Source organism: Entelurus aequoreus, linkage group LG12 (genome assembly GCF_033978785.1).
Source record: "Entelurus aequoreus isolate RoL-2023_Sb linkage group LG12, RoL_Eaeq_v1.1, whole genome shotgun sequence".
Classification (NCBI taxonomy): Eukaryota; Metazoa; Chordata; class Actinopteri; order Syngnathiformes; family Syngnathidae; genus Entelurus; species Entelurus aequoreus.
The window spans coordinates 35,530,082-35,548,546 of NC_084742.1; the positions used below are offsets into that span (position 1 = coordinate 35,530,082).

General features: G+C 39.4%; 2 protein-coding genes across 4 annotated transcripts; both read right to left on the reverse strand.

Moving 5' to 3' along the window:
• Positions 1–2,272: 2,272 nt before the first annotated feature.
• On the reverse strand, positions 2,273–7,487 carry mrpl48 (mitochondrial ribosomal protein L48). 2 transcript variants are annotated; one of them, XM_062066988.1, is made up of 8 exons: positions 7,312–7,487; positions 6,848–6,876; positions 6,730–6,764; positions 3,479–3,567; positions 3,232–3,401; positions 3,045–3,147; positions 2,556–2,645; positions 2,273–2,481 (listed from the first exon to the last, which is right to left on the reverse strand). In XM_062066988.1, the coding sequence occupies exons 1-8, from the start codon at positions 7,330–7,332 to the stop codon at positions 2,404–2,406; spliced, it is 615 nt and encodes a 204-aa protein (XP_061922972.1). In that variant the 5' UTR covers positions 7,333–7,487; the 3' UTR covers positions 2,273–2,403. The 2 variants fall into 2 exon arrangements, with proteins under 2 accessions (XP_061922972.1, XP_061922971.1); XM_062066987.1 differs by having other exon boundaries at positions 6,848–6,879.
• A 1,056-nt stretch (positions 7,488–8,543) lies between these two features.
• On the reverse strand, positions 8,544–18,388 carry LOC133662138 (C-type mannose receptor 2-like). Of its 2 annotated transcripts, XM_062065850.1 has the most exons (8): positions 18,003–18,388; positions 17,814–17,922; positions 15,687–15,738; positions 12,653–13,054; positions 12,416–12,590; positions 12,170–12,345; positions 8,857–8,939; positions 8,544–8,792 (listed from the first exon to the last, which is right to left on the reverse strand). In XM_062065850.1, exons 1-8 carry the CDS (start codon positions 18,254–18,256, stop codon positions 8,697–8,699), a joined length of 1,347 nt encoding a protein of 448 aa, XP_061921834.1. In that variant the 5' UTR covers positions 18,257–18,388; the 3' UTR covers positions 8,544–8,696. The 2 variants fall into 2 exon arrangements, with proteins under 2 accessions (XP_061921834.1, XP_061921835.1); XM_062065851.1 differs by having other exon boundaries at positions 17,814–18,388.
• Positions 18,389–18,465: the final 77 nt, after the last annotated feature.

Consider the following 18,465-nt stretch of genomic DNA (forward strand, 5'->3'; position numbering starts at 1 on the left):
ACTTCATCAACTTATCAATGCTGTTGGCAGTTATGTAGAAAGTAAACTTGGATTTACATTACATGCATCGGTGTACAGACCTCATCTTGAGGGCGCCCCAAGATAAACGTGTTTTGAGATAGGAGCTGTCTCTCGGCTAATTGTTATGATTTAAGTTGCAAGCATCCCTGCCCATAACATCAGGTCTTACTCCCGAGTCCCGACCACTATTTTATAGCTAGAGAATGAGATGGACATAATTGTGTTTTCCAAGCATGGAAAGGAAGAATGTGAGAGTAAAGGACAGTACTGGGACAAAGAAGAGGACAGTATTCACTGAGGTAAAGAATTAAATAATCAAAAACATGTCGCCAACTTGGCAAAGCAACTTGATCATATCACTGCTAGTTTGCATCATACTGAACGCCAGCCAAGAATGTTAAAATAATGTCTAAACGGCTGACATTTATCCATGAAAATGTAGAAACGCTGCTGATGGTGTGTTTGACAGAAACAGATGGAAGGCGTTACCATAGAAGTCCACTCCGTGTACATTGTTACATCACATCATAAAAGTACTGTATTTGTTAGCAGTACATTCTACTGTTTTGCTTTTATACAATATCCATTACCTACATTTTTTTCTTTTCAAATGGTATGTTCCATGTTAAAAGTGTGCTGTTTTGGGGGGCAAACACCAAATAAATTTATATTACTTCATTTAAATGGGAGACGCTGATTTCAACTTTTAAAGTGTTTTGTGTTAAGGGCTTTGTCACAGATTAAATTGAGTCGTGAGTTGAGGTACTACTCTACATTTAGAGAGAGATTAATCGAAGTAGTTGGCAACACAAGTGAGTTGCAAGGTAATTCTGTCTTGCATAGCGTCACAGTTTGGGGCTGCATGAGTGCTGCCGGCACTGGGGGGGATGGGGTGCAGGTTATTGAAGGAAACCAAAGAAAAAAACATTTTCCCGAAATGTTATTTCATGTAAGCATCCTTATCTAGCACTGCCTTAATCTTTTTGGACATGCAACTTACCAAAGCTGCACTTTGTTACTGGCATCATCACCCACTCCTCTCAGGTGGATGTCAGACACCTTGCTGTCTTTTACATTCCTTCATTGCACTTGAGGATGGCCCAAATAATTGGGTTGAGGTCTGGAGGAGACATGGCCAATCCATCACCTTGCCTTTCCTCAGCAAGACATCTTGGAGGTGACTTTGGGGTCGTTATTATGTTGGGAAAACTGCCATGTGGCCCCGTTTCTGCTTTACAATATCACAGTACATGTTGGAATTCATGTTTCCCCTCCATGAACCACAGCACCTTGCTGCTTTACTTTATTTACAACACTTCCTTGTGGGCCACGTTAACATTTTAACCTCTTAAGGCCCAAGCTGTTTGATTACATGCTTTTTTTATTTCTCTTTGCTATTTGGGCTTATTGGACCCTAATTAGAATAAAAACTAAGAATCATCTTTTGATATGATGTACTTAGTCCATAAGTACACAAACGTGTACTTCATGTGTAGTGACATGCTAATTCTTATTTTTACCAACTTTTTTTCAAAATTCCATTGTATGTTATACTCTTCTGACACCACCAGATGGCAGTATAAGTGTCCACATAAGAGGCCATAAGACCCAATTCAGTAGTGTACACAATTTTGGAAATAAGAGCGAAAAGGTGCTGTCTACGCATGTGGCCACTGAGGTGGTTCTTCGGCCAAAATGTTGCACAGTTTAGTTTTATAGACCATCTTAAAACAGCTTTCTGACGGTCTCTTCAGGATGCGCCCTTTTGTGGCCGGACTTATTTACGTGCTGAAGTCCTCCTACGGGCCAAACCCCCTTTGACTGTAGGGTGTCTGCACCATGTCAGCCATTTTGTAGTTTTTAACACTTTCATATCGTGTCTACTGACATACAGTATATGTAAGTTAGAACTATAAGCTACTTTTTATAAAAAAAAAAGGCAACAGTGGAGGACGCATGTGCATGTACAAGCCAGTCTGCCCCACAACAAGAAAATAGGAACTGAGTGACTACAACTGAATACAAATGGCGGAATCGCGCAAAGCTCTTTGGGTAAGCCTCTACCATACATGGAGATGTTTGCTGACGGAAGGCAAAATATGTCACTTAAGTCTCAAATTCCAAACGGCTTGTTTCGAGCAAGATTGGAAGAAGGCAAGATTGTTAAATCTCTCAGACATGCCTCAATGATTTGATTTCACATTTTCAGAACTTGAAGGGAACCCAAATACACCAAAACAGATAACAAACGTTGGTTTTGCATAATAGGACCTCTTTAATTTGTGATGAATCTAAGTTTATCAGTAGCCAACAATAAAAAAAAATTGACCTGGAAACAACAGACATGGTGTTATATAACAACAAATCTTAGACGCAAGCTGCCTATTGCCTAATCTGAGCTAAAAGACCGTCCAGATCTGGACGAGACTTGAAGCGGGCTTGGTAGTCAGCCTCGGTGTGCTGAGAGGGGACAAAAAAGGAAAACAATTACACACAATTATGAAGGGAGAAGTTGTCTTTCAAAGGGGACTAACCTCCTTCACTGTTAGTTGGACCCCTTCCGGCAGGTTTTTCAGTAGCACGTCCATCATAATGGGGCACATACTCGCCTTCAAGCTGCTCAGCTGTGTTTACATGATAAATAAATAAACTCTTTGTGTTTTTAAATTAGATAAAATAATGTCTCGGGTGTAAATAATTTCAATATTTTTATTTGACAACTGTGTGGCACAATCTTTCATTAGCTTTCATATGTGCGGGTGTGCACAAGAGAGGCATTCTCTTAAGAGACAGTACCATGCACTTCTCTAACAAAAAGCAACATAAACATAAGAATAATCAAATATTTTCACAATACTGTAACCAAGGTTCTTCTAAAGATGAAAACTGACGTTGTCAAAGCTCAACATGAAAGAAGGACGACAGCTGTGGCATGAACTAGGAAGGCACTTTATTGACCCCCAACTTTGCCTGCCTGTCACCCATTACTGAGCTCCAAGACAAAACAATCCAGTTCAACTCACCTGAATGACACGTTTGTGGGTCTTTAGAATCGAGTCCACGTACATCTTGGTGCCCTGCTCCTGCATCAGCATCACCTCTGTGGTTTGTGTTGGCAGTGCGTAGCTGAGCAAGAGTTCACATCTTAAACACTTGGCCTTCAGGGGATAAATGTTATTTTATTTTGAAAATCACCAGCATTAAAGTCACCTCTCTGCCACGCTGATGCTGAGCCAAATGCATAGGTTGTGGATGTACTGGCTGTAGTGTTCCACCGTCGTCATGTCGTAGCCCGAAACGTTGATGTTCAGAGTCCCATATGCCGTGCTGGTGGCAGCAGTGATGCTCTGCATCTGATGTTTAACATACTTCTTCCTTGGCTGACCATCAGTAGGAGACGTTCAGAAGTTGAGAGGCGCTTTTTAGTTTTAATGATGACGACTGCCTGTTTTCTTACCCCTTCTTTGGGTAAAAGATGCTTCCATCTGCCGATGCCTTCTGTTGAGGCACCTTTGTATTGTCTTTCCTGTGTGCAAGCAACACCACCTGCAGGCCACAGGAGAAGGTTATAAAACCTTGTCCACTGGAACATCACTAGCTTCTAAATCAGGCCTGGGAAATTATTTTGACTCGGGGGCCACATTTAGAGAAAAAAATGTGTCTGGGGGCCGGTATATCTATTTTTAGGAACACTAATACAAAACCTCACTATAATGTCTAATTGAATGCTAAAAACGTTATGACAGACCGCCTTAAAAAACGTATTGGTAAAAACGTTATGACAGACTGCCTTAAAAAACGTAATGGAAATTTTACTTTTGTCTATGAATGATAAAACACTGAATATTGACAAAATATGAATGTCACACACCCTTTTGATCGACATATTTTACAAACAAGTGAAACGCGACAAATATGCAACAAACAGTGAAATATGAACATGAACGGTACAAAATAAACCCACCTACAATCTGATATATCACTAAGCTTTACAACTTTGTTGTAAATGATAAATGGGTTATAATTGTATAGCGCTTTTCTACCTTCAAGGTACTCAAAGCGCTTTGACAGTATTTCCACATTCACCCATTCACACACACATTCACACACTGATGGAGGGAGCTGCCATGCAAGGCGCTAACCAGCAGCCATCAGGAGCAAGGGTGAAGTGTCTTGCCCAAGGACACAACGGACGTGACTAGGAAGGTAGAAGGTGGGGATTGAACCCCAGTAACCAGCAACCCTCCGATTGCTGGCCCGGCCACTCTACCAACTTCGCCACGTTGTGAAAATCTTATTCCAAGTCTACAGAAACGCTTCCCGCCCACACTGCTTGGTGCCTCGTCTGAGCTGCTGTGACTTGGATTACCATAGTAACTAATTAAATGACCATAGTAACTAATTAGATTACCATAGTAACTGGCAGAGGTGTGGACTCGAGTCACATGACTTGGACTCGAGTCAGACTCGAGTCATGAATTTGATGACTTTAGACTCGACTTGACAAAATGTAAAGAGACTTGCAACTCGACTTAGACTTTAACATCAATGACTTGTGACTTCACTTGGACTTGAGCCTTTTGACTTGACATGACTTGCTACTTTCCCCAAAACCCAAAGCTTAAAAAGTTATTTGGGAGCGCTCCGTATCTTTCATTTTGTACGTGTCTGTCTGTCTATCAGCGTGTGTGCTGCTTGTCAGCTGGTGTGCTGTCAGTACAACAGCCAATCAAATTATTTATACGTTGTTTTCATCACACAGCATTCATCCAATCAAGATGCAGGACAACCACCGAACAAGAGTTGTCAAACAATGCGGCAGAGAGAAACAATTATGCCAAAGTTGGTTTCGTTCGGGTATAAAAACTACGACTTGGTCAACAAAAAACGAATTGCGTATGCAAATCACGCAGTTCGAATATTACAGACGGAGACGCAACAACTTCCAACTTCGTTCGACATTTGAAGTTGCCCAAAGAAGGGTAAGTTTTGAATGTAAGATAACGTTTATTGGCTAAGTAACATGACTTTTATTTGCTGTGTAGTTAAATCAGTGAGGCTGTAAACTCACTGCTAACGTTATAACCATAGACATGTTTTAAGGGTACGCAGCATCGAGCGCTACTGCCTACTGGCGCAGACGAGACGCGGGGCCGCCATCTTGGAGTGGTGATCCGCTCCACTCAGTGCAATTCATTTGTCAGGAGCAATGAACTGTCAGCGCATTTAATTCATTTTACCTCACTGAATACCACTGATTTTCACACGGTTTTTTGTCATAAGTGTAGCTATGATAACGGACACATGTTTTGGCAAGTTTTATTATTCATAGTTTGCTTAACAGTAATATAATATTCTTATACGCTATAAGTGACCAGACGTCCGAGATCAAAACTGGGAATATAATCCCAGAGAAGGGGGAAAAAACGGTAAGCTATTTTTAAATTGAAGAAACAATATGATTAGGTTATACATACATGCGTATATCCTACATAAACAATGTATGAATACATTAGATATCTGTATATCTTAGGGACCTATAGACTGTATCTCTGTTGCTGCAGCAGCAGAGAGTTTATTCTGTCTTGACACTTTGTATTGATATTTTGTATTACATTCTTCCCTTAAATTATCATGTTTACAGTGATTGTTATGTATGTATTTTTTATGTATGTCACTTTGGATAAAAGCGTCTGCCAAATACTTCAACATATATAAACACCTGAAAGTCTTTATATCAGCTAAAACCACCAATTTGTTTCACTACATTCAGAATAAAACCAAATGCTGTTTTACCCAACAATGTTAGTATTTGAATATTGTTACTTGAAGACTTATTCCTGGTTACAATTATACTGTTAAGAAAGTATTGTCTTATATTTTGCCTAAAATGAGAATGCATCATAATCAGTGGCGGCTGGTGAATTTTGTTTTAGGTGGGGCTGAAAGTTTGTAAACCAAACCCCTGTAGGGGCGTCATCCTCCCCCAGAAGATTTATTTGTGATTTTCACATACAAATATTGAAGATCTTTGCTCCTTCTCAACTCTGTGGTAATATTATTTTCATAAAATACAACCAATAGTATGTTAATGTTTGTTTTTGCAAATGTGTTTATTCTGTAAAGGAATGAGCTAAATGTTTAAAATTGTTTAAACTATTAAAATTACTGTTAATAGTGCTATTATGAATTGCAATGTCAGCACTATTTTTTTTCCTGCAATTTCAAATGCACTTGTTTTAATAAATACATACAGCGTTTTAAAAGCATACACAATCTGTGTAAAAATATTAGTCTGTGGTTAAAAGGACTTGAAAGGACTCGAAACTCAAAATGCAGGACTTGGGACTCGACTTGAGACTTTCCAGTCTTGACTTTGGACTTGACTCGGGACTTGCCTGTTTTGACTCGGGACTTGACTCGAGACTTGAGGGCAAAGACTTGAGACTTACTTGTGACTTGCAAAGCAATGACTTGGTCCCAACTCTGGTAACTGGTATATCACCCAAAAGCGCAGATTCCAACCATTGAAATACTTTGTATAGTTCAAGACTTAGGGTCATTAGAAAACATCACTGCAAATCATAATGGCAGCTACAGTTTCCATTTTAAAGATGTAAAAAAAATTATTCAGGACGGTCCGGCGGGCCAGATTGAAAAGCTCAACGGGCCTTAATTTGCCCATGTCTGTTCTAAATACTATCTTACCCCAAACAGGAAGCTGGTGGGTGCATGTCTGAGCCCTTTCAAGACAAACAACAACGTTAAATATTTTACTGGAGAAACAAAAACAAAGGTTTAACAGACCGCAACATGGTGTACTTACCTGCAGAGCAACGTCGCTTGCCTAAGCACCTGCTAATTAAAACCAAAAACATATTGCAATAAATAGAATGCAGCTGAGATAGGCTCCAGCACCTCCCGCGACCCCGAAAGGGACAAGTGGTAGAAAAATGGATGGATGGATAACATGAACAATTAGAATGTGTGCAGTTCTGTGGACTTGTAATGAGCGACACGGCCAAATGAGGTCAGTGTTTGGAAAGGTCAAGTTGGCAGTTTGACGTTTTAATGTACACAAACGCCATTATAACATTATGTTACTTATTATAACAATGTACTGTATGTTTAATGAGAATTAAATAGTGTTTAATAGTGAATGTGTTTGTGTGAGACACAGTTAAGTCCTGCAAAGTAAGCTATAGCAGCCTCGCTAAGGACACTAGCGTTACGCAAAAGATGTCTTTAATGAAATAATCTCATCATTTGCCCAAAAGATCAGATAATTACCTTGCGTAAGACAGGATTCATATTTCGGCTTCTCTTTGGGCACAATTACTCACACGAATTGCTTGTAAACACAACACCAGACATGAGAAAGGACAATCCGGAAATGCTAACCGGAAGCTGATTCGGCTTCTTCTTCTTTTGTTGTAACGGCGGGTTGCAGTCATGACTTTACCGACACCTACTGTATCGGAAGAGTAGTTGACGTCACTTTATACGCGGCGCCACTTTTAGCTGCGTGCCTACTGTTTGGGGTTGAATAAAGGACACTAGCAATAATCTTCCATAGGTAGGAATTGTATTGATACAAAAACAAAACGTTATCTTAAAGTAGCACATGTTTTTACGTTGTCTAAATAGTAAACCTCGTGAACATTGATTAAGTTAGGATGTACTTTAAATGTACAAAGCATTGTATGGCATTGCCTTTACATCCCATCCATCCATTTCTACCGCTTGGAGCCTATCCCAGCTGCATTCGGGCGATATATATATATTGGATCCACTCGACGTCCATTGCACTGGTCGCCCAGGGGGGGTCCCCACATCTGCAATCCCCTCCAAGGTTTCTCATTGTCAGGGGCGCCGCTAGGGATTTTGGGCCCCATGAAAAGAATCTTTACAGGGCCCCCTGTATTATAATTTCATCATCATTAGGGGCCTCTCTGGGCCCCCCTCCATCGTGGGCCCCTAGAATCCGTCTCCTTCACAGCCCTAATATATATATATATATATATATATATATATATATATATACATATAATATTATACATACATATATACACACATACATACACACACAGTGGGTACGAAAAGTATTCAGACCCCTTTACTACATGCGTTCTCTCCGGGTACTCCGGCATCCTCCCACCTCCAAAGACATGCACCTGGGGATAGGTTGATTGGCAACACTAAAGTGTCCCTAGTGAGTGAATGTGAGTGTGAATGTTGTCTGTCTATCTGTGTTGGCCCTGTGATGAGGTGGGTGACTCTTCCAGGTAGCCGGGATAGGCTCCAGCAGCCCCCGTAACCCCGTAAGGGACAAGGGGCAGAAAATGAATGGATGGATATGTGCATATATGTATAAATATATATGTATATCTGTGGTGTGAGTATTCGAGGTCCAGGTCAGTGAGTGGATGAACAATGGCACTTGCTGATGACGTGGTGGGCACATGCCCCAGCATTGAAACACTATGATTAGTCGGGGAAAAACTTGTAATTGACAGCAGTAATTGTTATCACAACTACAATGTTTAATACATTTTGAGATCAAAAGTAAATGATCCCAACTAACAAAGAACAAGCCCTTCCATTCACATCCAAGCAGTTTTTTATTTGCAAGAAAGTAATTTCACAAATGAATGGTGTCATGCATCCATTAATCATTATGCTATTAGAAAATTGGGATCCGGTTTGATGACCCTGTTCAGACGGACCTTGATGTTTTCAGGAAGTCCCATTCGGAGCAACGCGGTGAAAAACTGAAAACAAAAAAACAGTACCATTAGAAAAAGTTGCGATGCTGCTTTACCGTGTGCTTCTCACATCGGTTTCCACCAGCACCGCAAGGTCTTCCTCGGTCAGTTCCAGGGCGGAGTTCAGCTTCACCTGGAGGTCGACCACGTGAGCTGCAAACATAGGAGGGGGAAGTGCAGTGATTGGCTATTTGTTTTGTGGGATATCGCTATTATAGTGGGCTAAAAACAACAAAAAAGAAAAGGGCCTCTTTTGCATTCACATTGTGAAAAGCGGAACCGTTCAATCTGGTCCACTTCACGTCTGATTGAGTGTGAGTGTTCACATAGCACAGGTTATGTCGGATCGGCAACACAAAATGTTGAAAGAGCCGTATCGGACCAAAAATACAAAAAAAATCTGTCTGGAGCCGCAAAAAATGTAAAGCCTTATATAAGTGTTAAAATGAAGGCAACACATGATGTAAGTGTCTATATTAGCTATATTAGACTACTATCAAAATGACTATGTGTTGCAGGCTGATGCAAATCTTCGTTGACAGACGTCCATCCATTTTCTACCGCTTGTCCCTTATGGGGTCGCGGGGGTGCTGGAGCATATCCCAGCTGCACAGGGATGTTGAAATTTAATATTTATTTTACACATTTTTACAACATTGGAAAACATTACTAAAACATAGGCTTTTCATAGGGTGTGATAAGTCCTGGAAATGACTGCCTTAGAATGGCCAAAGGTAAAGATGTGTGTGTTCAAGTTGAAGGAAACGGAAACTACAAATAAAATGACCTCAAATATACCTAAAATACGAGGCATACTGATGCATTATGTACATACAGCGAGCATAAATAGCATGTTAGCATCGATGAGCTTGCAGTCATGCAGTGACCAAATTTGTCTGATTAGCACTCCGCACAAGTCAATAACATCAACAAAGCTCACCTTTGTGGATTCACGCACAGCATAAGACGTTTGATGGACAAATAGAGACAAAGAAAGAGTGGCATGAAACACGTCTTTCTGTGGCAGCATCAAGGAAAGTTGTACATGTAAACAAACTACGGTGCGTTCAAGGATTTACGAAATTAGGACAAAATGGCGCGCGCCAAATACTCTCATCAGTGAAGCATGTTTAATGTAAACAGTGGGATTTCTAACAATTCGGAAGGTTGGTGTCATGTTTGTCCTCCTACAGAAACCATATTAAAACAAAAAATATATTTTTGTTCCTCATCTTTTTCCATTTTCATACATTTTTAAAAAAGCTCCAGGGAGTCACTAGGGCGGCGCTCAAGAGCCGCTTGTGGCTCGAAAGCCGTGCGTTGCCGACCCCCGGGTTAAGTGAACCACACCATTACTTTGTACACTATTTAATATTAAATAATATAGCTGTGAAAGTTCAATAAAAGGTTACTTGAATAAAATTTAAAAAATATTTGAACGCTTCACTCAACATGGACGTCATAATGTCATCAAAGCTCACCTTTAAGGGGACGCTGCTCCTCTGTAAGATGTGTTTTGCAGTGGCTCCGCTGATATTGTGACATTTCATGTATATTTTGCCATTTTTAACAATTTTAGCCGTCAATACCATCTTTCACTGCTGTAGTCTTTTCTTTGCTCAAATTTTTATCTCATACTAGTGGAATACGCAATGTCGAGCCGAGAGAAACCCGACTTCGCTAAACCAGGCTGCAAACCACGGGCCTCTCCAGAGCCTGACTTTCCAGAAAGATGGGTTGCTGATTCAACTCTGCTGCTGAGCATACGGGAGATGGTGGACGCAGGACGAGATGCATGCTGACATCTCTTATTATACGAAGGTTCAACGAGCTAAGATGTGTGACGGAATATCTGTATTGTGTGATCGGTGCCAACAGTCTCCAGCCAACTTAATACATATACATACATGGCTCTGCCCATCCCTGTGCGGTTATTGGACAGAAATGTGTAATACTTTGTGATTATTGGCGAAAAGATTGTACTGAATTCTGTAAATGGATTATTTGGGGTAGCCCCTCAGTAATCTTCTTTTAACAATTCCAAAAATAATCTTGTAGCTTTTACTACTCCGGTGGCTAGAAGACTCATTTTGTTAAATCGGAATGCAACAGCGCCTCCCTGCCACACCCGCTGGATTAAATATGCTCTTTATTTCCTCAAACTGGAAAAGATTAGGCTGACATTGACCGGCTGTTCTACAAGTTTTCAAGAAATAATGGGGTGCTTTCGTTAAATATGTAAAATAAACTGATATTCAATTTTAAAATGCCATGTACACAGATAATAAGCTTTTTGTTGTTTTTACTTGCATTGAGGTTTTGTGTCAATGTTTACCTGTACCCATTTGACTGATGTATTTGTTGTTGTAATTTTGGTTTAATTTGATTTAACTTATATTATTTGTATTTCCATCCATCCATCCATTTTCTACCGCTTATCCCTTTCGGGGTCGCTGGAGCCTATCTCAGCTTACATATTTTTATTTAATTATTTTCCCTTATTTTATGTGATCGCATTCCTGTAGCATGTATTTGCCATGGAACCAAAAAAGCTCACCTTTAAGCATTCACACACAGCACCAGCATTTTAGAGCAGGAACAAGATGATCGAAGAAAGGCACCGATATAATACATTTATCCATGGCAGTATAGGAGAAAGTTATGTACAAGTATCACTTTTGCATCTCATTGCACATAACTGTGGTACGTTCAAGGACTCTCTGTTAAAGTTAAAGACGGAGACGTCACAAGTTTTTGAAAGTGCAGGGGGACTTAACTCTCAGGAGATGCACTACTAATAAAATAATCATAATAGTATTATCCACTGATGATACTCCTTTGTGTATCAGCTAATCTCTACTTTATACTCTTAAGTAAAGGAAAATTGATAGATTTGTAATCATATTTAAGTGAATATTGACAGGTTACATGATTATCTATACTATTATTCTGGCCACTTTATAATACATTTGTTAGCTTTTTTAACAAAACAACCTAAACTTTTTTTTTTTTTTAAACAAAACCAAATTATTTAGGGGTTTTATCCAGATATGTTAATCCCATCTTTAAAATGTCAAAAACCTAATTAAGGTTTTTTAAAAAGTGTTTCAAAAAGCATGCAATAATTAGTTTTTGGCGAAAGTAAACATATCTATTGTGTGTGTGTGTGTGTGTGGTGTGTGTGTGTGTGTGTGTGTGTGTGTGTGTGTGTGTGTGTGTGTGTGTGTGTGTGTGTGTGTGTGTGTGTGTGTGTGTGTGTGTGTGTGTGTGTGTGTGTGTGTGTATGGGGTGGTGAGGTTGGGTGTAGGGTAGGATGGGGGCCCAGAATTTGGTGGTAGGCCCCTGCACATGTGACCATGCATGAATAAACACAACATCCATACCGTTGTCTGTGAGGCACACATACGGCAGATCCATGTCACAGTTTTCATCCGACCAAAGGCCGTCCTCTGTACTGAGATCCACTGCCGTGCATTGCTGAACCCCATCGGCGTTATCGGGCTGTCCCTCAGCCCACAAGCGGAAGGGGGAGTAGCTCCCATCAGACCAAAACCGGGTCCTGTGGGAGCCAAAATTAAAAGGTTAAAACAGCATATAATACAGTATGAGTTTGGGTTTCAGCATCAGACCTGCTGAGGCCGATCCAGACCTCTTCTCCTCTGGCAACTTCTCTTATTTGGTCATTGTCCGTCTCACCAAAGATGGTGGGTAGATCCGTGTAAAAAATTCGGCAATGGTTCTGAGCTTCCGTCCAATTGAGACGCTCTTCCATTAGGATAAACCTCTCAATGTCATCTTCCTTGGCTGAGAACAAGAAGAGAATGTCAGTGATCAAATCATGGCGCATGCATCAGTGATGTGCAGACCCTCGTCATTGTAGCAGACAAATGACAGCGACTCGGCGCAGGAGGAGTCGTCCCAAAGGCCGTTGACGTCCATCATCACGCACAACTGGTTCCCATTGAAGTTGTCCGGCTGTCCCGTTCTCCAGTTGCTGTACAAGCTGGGCAACAGGTAGCCGTCAAAAGGATTGGACCAAATCCACTCAGTGAGGTAGCCCCTCAGCCCGATCCAGGCCTTGCCGCCGAGGCCGCCAATGGAGTGGTGCGAGACCGCCACCAGTCTCTCTGCTTGCTCGGCGTTGTTCACCGTGGCCAAGTCTCCGTGGAAGTCGCGGCACAGTGACTGCGCCTCATGCCAATTGACGGCATCTTTGGTGTAGTGGTACTGGCGTGGAGGGCCCACGAACGACGACAGTGCACCCACGCCTACAGACACAGAGACCCATCAATGCCCAGAGGAAGGTACTTTTTTTAACCTAGCATCTCTACAATCCCCCTACCACCAGTACGATATATATATATACATACCGTATTTTACGGACTATAAGTTGCGTTTTTTTTCATAGTTTGGCCAGGGGTGCGACTTATACTCAGGAGCGACTTATATGTGAAATTAACACATTACCGTAAAATATCAAATAATATAATTTAGCTCATTCACGTAAGAGACTAGACGTATAAGATTTCATCGGATTTAGCGATTAGGAGTGACAGATTGTTTGGTAAACGTATAGCATGTTCTATATGTTAGTTATTTGAATGACTCTTACCATAATATGTTACATTAACATACCAGGCACGTTCTCAGTTGGTTATTTATGCGTCATATAACGTACACTTATTCAGCCTGTTGTTCACTATTCTTTATTTATTTTAAATTGCCTTTCAAATGTCTATTCTTGGTGTTGGGTTTTATCAAATAAATTTCCCCCAAAAATGCGACTTATGTTTTTTTCCTTCTTTATTATGCATTTTCGGCCGGTGCGACTTATACTCCAAAAAATACGGTGTGTGTGTGTATATATATATGTATATATATGTATATATATATATATATATATGTATATATATATATATATATATATATACATACTGTATATGTATATATATACACTACCGTTCAAAAGTTTGGGGTCACATTGAAATGTCCTTATTTTTGAAGGAAAAGCACTGTACTTTTCAATGAAGATAACTTTAAACTAGTCTTAACTTTAAAGAAATACACTGTATACATTGCTAATGTGGTAAATGACTATTCTAGCTGCAAATGTCTGGTTTTTGGTGCAATATCTACATAGGTGTATAGAGGCCCATTTCCAGCTACTATCACTCCAGTGTTCTAATGGTACAATGTGTTTGCTCATTGGCTCAGAAGGCTAATTGATGATTAGAAAACCCTTGTGCAATCATGTTCACACATCTATAAACAGTTTAGCTCGTTACAGAAGCTACAAAACTGACCTTCCTTTGAGCAGATTGAGTTTCTGGAGTATCACATTTGTGGGGTCAATTAAACACTCAAAATGGCCAGAAAAAGAGAACTTTCATCTGAAACTCGACAGTCTATTCTTGTTCTTAGAAATGAAGGCTATTCCACAAAATTGTTTGGGTGACCCCAAACTTTTGAACGGTAGTGTATATATATATATATATATATATATATATATATATATATATATAAACATATACACACACACATATACACTGTATATGTATATATATGTGTGTGGGACGGCGTGGCGAAGTTGATAGAGTGGCTGTGCCAGCAATCGGAGTGTTGCTGGTTACTGGGGTTCAATTCCCACCTTCTACCTTCCTAGTCACGTCCGTTGTGTCCTTGGGCAAGACACTTCACCCTTTGCCTCTGATGGCTGCTGGTTAGCGCCTTGCATGGCAGCTCCCGCCATCAGTGTGTGAGTGTGTGTGAATGGGTAAATGTGGAAATACTGTCAAAGCGCTTTGAGTACCTTGAAGGTAGAAAAGCGCTATACAAGTATAACCCATTTATATATATATACTGTATATATATATATACACATATTTATACATACACACATATATAAATATATAGACACATATATACATATATGTATATATATATATATACAAACATACATATATATGTATATATTTATATATGGTAAATGGGTTATAGTTGTATAGCGCTTTTCTACCTTAAAAGGTACTCAAAACGCTTTGACAATATTTCCACATTCACCCATTCACACACTGATGGCAGGAGCTGCCATGCAAGGCACTAATCACGACCCATCAGGAGCAAGGGTCAAGTGTCTTGCTCAAGGACACAACGGACGTGTCGAGGTTGGTAGAAGGTGGGGATTGAACCAGGAACCCTCAGGTTGCTGGCACGGCCACTCTCCCAACCGCGCCACACCGTCCCCATATATACACGTGTGTACACCCTACCATGAAAACACGAGTATATATCCAACAGTGATGAGTCAGAAAAGACTAAATTCATCATAATAGGTCCTCTTTAACAGTAATATGTGTCCCTAGTTGGTTGAGCATTAATCAGTCATCTCCCTAACTTGTTTGTTTCACTTTTGAAAGACACACTTTTTTTAAAGTTGTGGCTTTTCATGGCGTCATGAAGGACATGATACCACTTGTGACGCTCCCTGTGTATACACTTAACACTTTGTAAAATAGCATTATTCACCACACATCTGCCAACAATTTGTCATTCAGCTGCAGACATGGAGGCTGTATGTTAATAGGAGTGTCATCTTAGCATTGTCGCTATGCTAGCGTTGCCATGTTTGTGTCCTCCTGTCCCACTCCTTATTACATGTGCAATATATGGCATGTAGTACATTATAAAGTGCTGTTACAAAAAAAGTGTATAAAAAGCGCTTCTTGGAGACACATACTGTCAGTGTATATTAGCATTAAAGCTACAGTCACATATATAAAACAGAGGGTTTAAACAGGCTCTGTAAGTGTTTTTAAACTGCATAAATTCTAAACATTTTTAAATTATAGTACATGGGACTTTTAAAAGTACAAATGTTCAGACTTTCTTGTTTTCCATTACCAGCAAGGAGGACAAGGACAGACCCGCTCCACTTCATGCCAGTATTGTTTTCCTGCAACACACATGGGGTGCCAAATGTAAACATTCAGTCTCACTTTTCAAGCAGATATATATCTCACATTTAACACACCTTTCTCACATTTATACTTTTAAGTTGAAATTAATGTCTAAATCAGGGTTCCCCAAACTACAGCCCGCTGAATCCGGTCCGAGGGAAGTCCCAAGTTTATTTTTTTTATTATTTAAAAAATTATATATATATATATATATATATATATAAATATAAATTATTTTAACCCATTGCAGCCCCCGAGTCAAAAAGTTTGGGGACCCCTGCTCTAAATGTTATATCTAAATGTAACATCTAAATAAAAATGTTAAATCCAAAAGGTAAATCTAAATGTGAGCGCTAAAACGTTTGCCAAGTGTAAAAATGACTATTAGTAATATGCCAATTTTCCACCAATCTGCGGCCTCTCAGCCGCGCCCACATCTCTACTTCTCAGTGCATGCCATTCTGACATTTTCCTTACTGCGGAAGAAGGAAGCATGACAGATAAGAATAAACCTAAATAACCGGAATGGTAAAAACAAGATCATCAGTGAGTGTTAATTAAAGTCATGTTTTCTTGCGCCGGACTCAAACCTCAGACCAAATGATGTCTTCACACTCGCCATGACCTTGTTTTTACCATTTCGCTCACAATTAGGACATATCCTGAAGGACAGATGTGAACATTGTCTGACACGGAAGTGAAGCAATCAGATGTTTGAGCGCCTTGTTTTTAACTATGTCGTTATGCAACACGCCATGCATACTCACACACGTTTGGAGCCAACATTTTTAACAATATGCAACTTTATTGGCATTCATTTGTCATTTATTATCTGCCTTTTTTCCTTCTTCCATAGGAAGAAAGGTGAGTCTTTACACTATGCGGGAGATTTACATAGATAGATAGTACTTTATTGATTCCTTCAGTATAACTTAAGCGTATTACGCTACTGTGTTTTAATGTTGGTTATTATGGTGGTACTTGGTGATAAGTTTGAAAAACCACTGTTCTCGATTATAAATAATGCCTCTCACCTTGACAGTAGAAGGATGAGAATATAATCAGACAAGTCTGTCACCTTTGACAGCCAATTTAGACCCGGAAATGGCGAGAAACACGCTTTGTTCAAACCCTTTTTTCTTTGCAAAGATTATGAGTCATTCTTCTTTTAAACACTAATATATATGAACTTCTTATCAGTCAGCATCCTAATGACATCAGACCTTGTACAGTAAGTGATGTTTTATTATGTTTCTTTGCTCTCATAAAGTCTGCAGTGAATAGTAATCAGGGATTTTGTCGGAAAAAAAAGGGAACGTTATGCTTTTTTGAAATTAATGTGCTACTGTGTGCTTAAAATGATCAAAATACGTAAATATTAAAAAGGTATTACAAATGTGCCTGTAACTACATTACATATATACTTACATCATGTATATAAAACCTTGATGGAGGTGTTTGAATGTTTCTTTAAGCAATTTATAGGCAGAATAGAGCGACTATAATACGCTCTATTGTAAGTGGACTTTTGATCACATTTATTTACTAGTTAGAATGCATAAAAAAAATAACATGTTCTTATCTTACATAAGGATTGTGAATGATAGGCAAAATAAAAAAAATAAAAATGCAGTTAGTCTTTAAGATTTATATTTAACATTAAAGGTTTAGATATAACAACTAAATATAACATTTTATTTAAACGTAAATGTGATGAAAATTAGTTAAATGTGATAAAAGTGAGTTCAATGTGGGAAGTTTTTGTTTGGACAATGATGCTTCTTCTCATCTTAACTTTTGGGAGACACCGGAGTAATTTCGAATCAAGAAATAAAAGATTTTAAGACAAAATTTGCCAGAAGTGTAAATAATTCCAGGCTTAACTATACTTTTTTAAAACATTTTTTACAATGTTCACAACTGGAAAAGAACAATGTTAAACAGCTATAAACATGAACAAAGGCAGTAAACAAGCTTCGCTCAAAGCGTCACATGACAATACGGTGCTTTACATGATAAATCCTACAAAAATTGTCATCTTACAACAAAGAACTGAGAGCTCCTTACTCACCAGACTTCTTACTTTGGACGCCTCGTTAAAAGACTTAAGTGAAGTCAACACACAGCTTTCTTGTCTTTCTGGCTTCCTTGTGCATTCTATAAGATCCTCCTGCATCAAACTTTCCAAAGGAGAACAGGTTTGGGTTGTGTCGCCTCAGGGGTGCAACACAAGATGCAAGAAGTTTCCTTAAAAAAGTACCAAAAGGGGTCACTGCTGAGCTGCTTCAGTGAGGCAGGGGTGCATGAAGGTCCCGCTGGGACAGAGAGAGCAGCAGTTAGCGTTTGCCTCATCCGTTCGATAAAATGTGCTCTGGTTGACACTTTCAACAAGGAGGTCCACACATACGAAAGACACTTCCTTTTCATTTTATTCCAAAAACAGAAAAAATTACTTTTATTTAATTTTTTTTTTTTTTTTTTTTTTTTTTTAAGAATGAATAGTACAACAATCATATCTACTCAAAACAGAAAGGAGACAGAAGACAAAGGTATGCAGTGTGTGTGTGTGTGTGTGTTTATAAACCCCATTAAAAAAAGGATTGCACCCCTTCGAAAAAAAAAACTACCGGTAGTTCTGGAACACCCACAAAATTGTACAGTGAAGGCATTATGAGGGGGTGGAGCTTGCTATAAAATACCTGTCAAGTATTTTACTAGCTAAA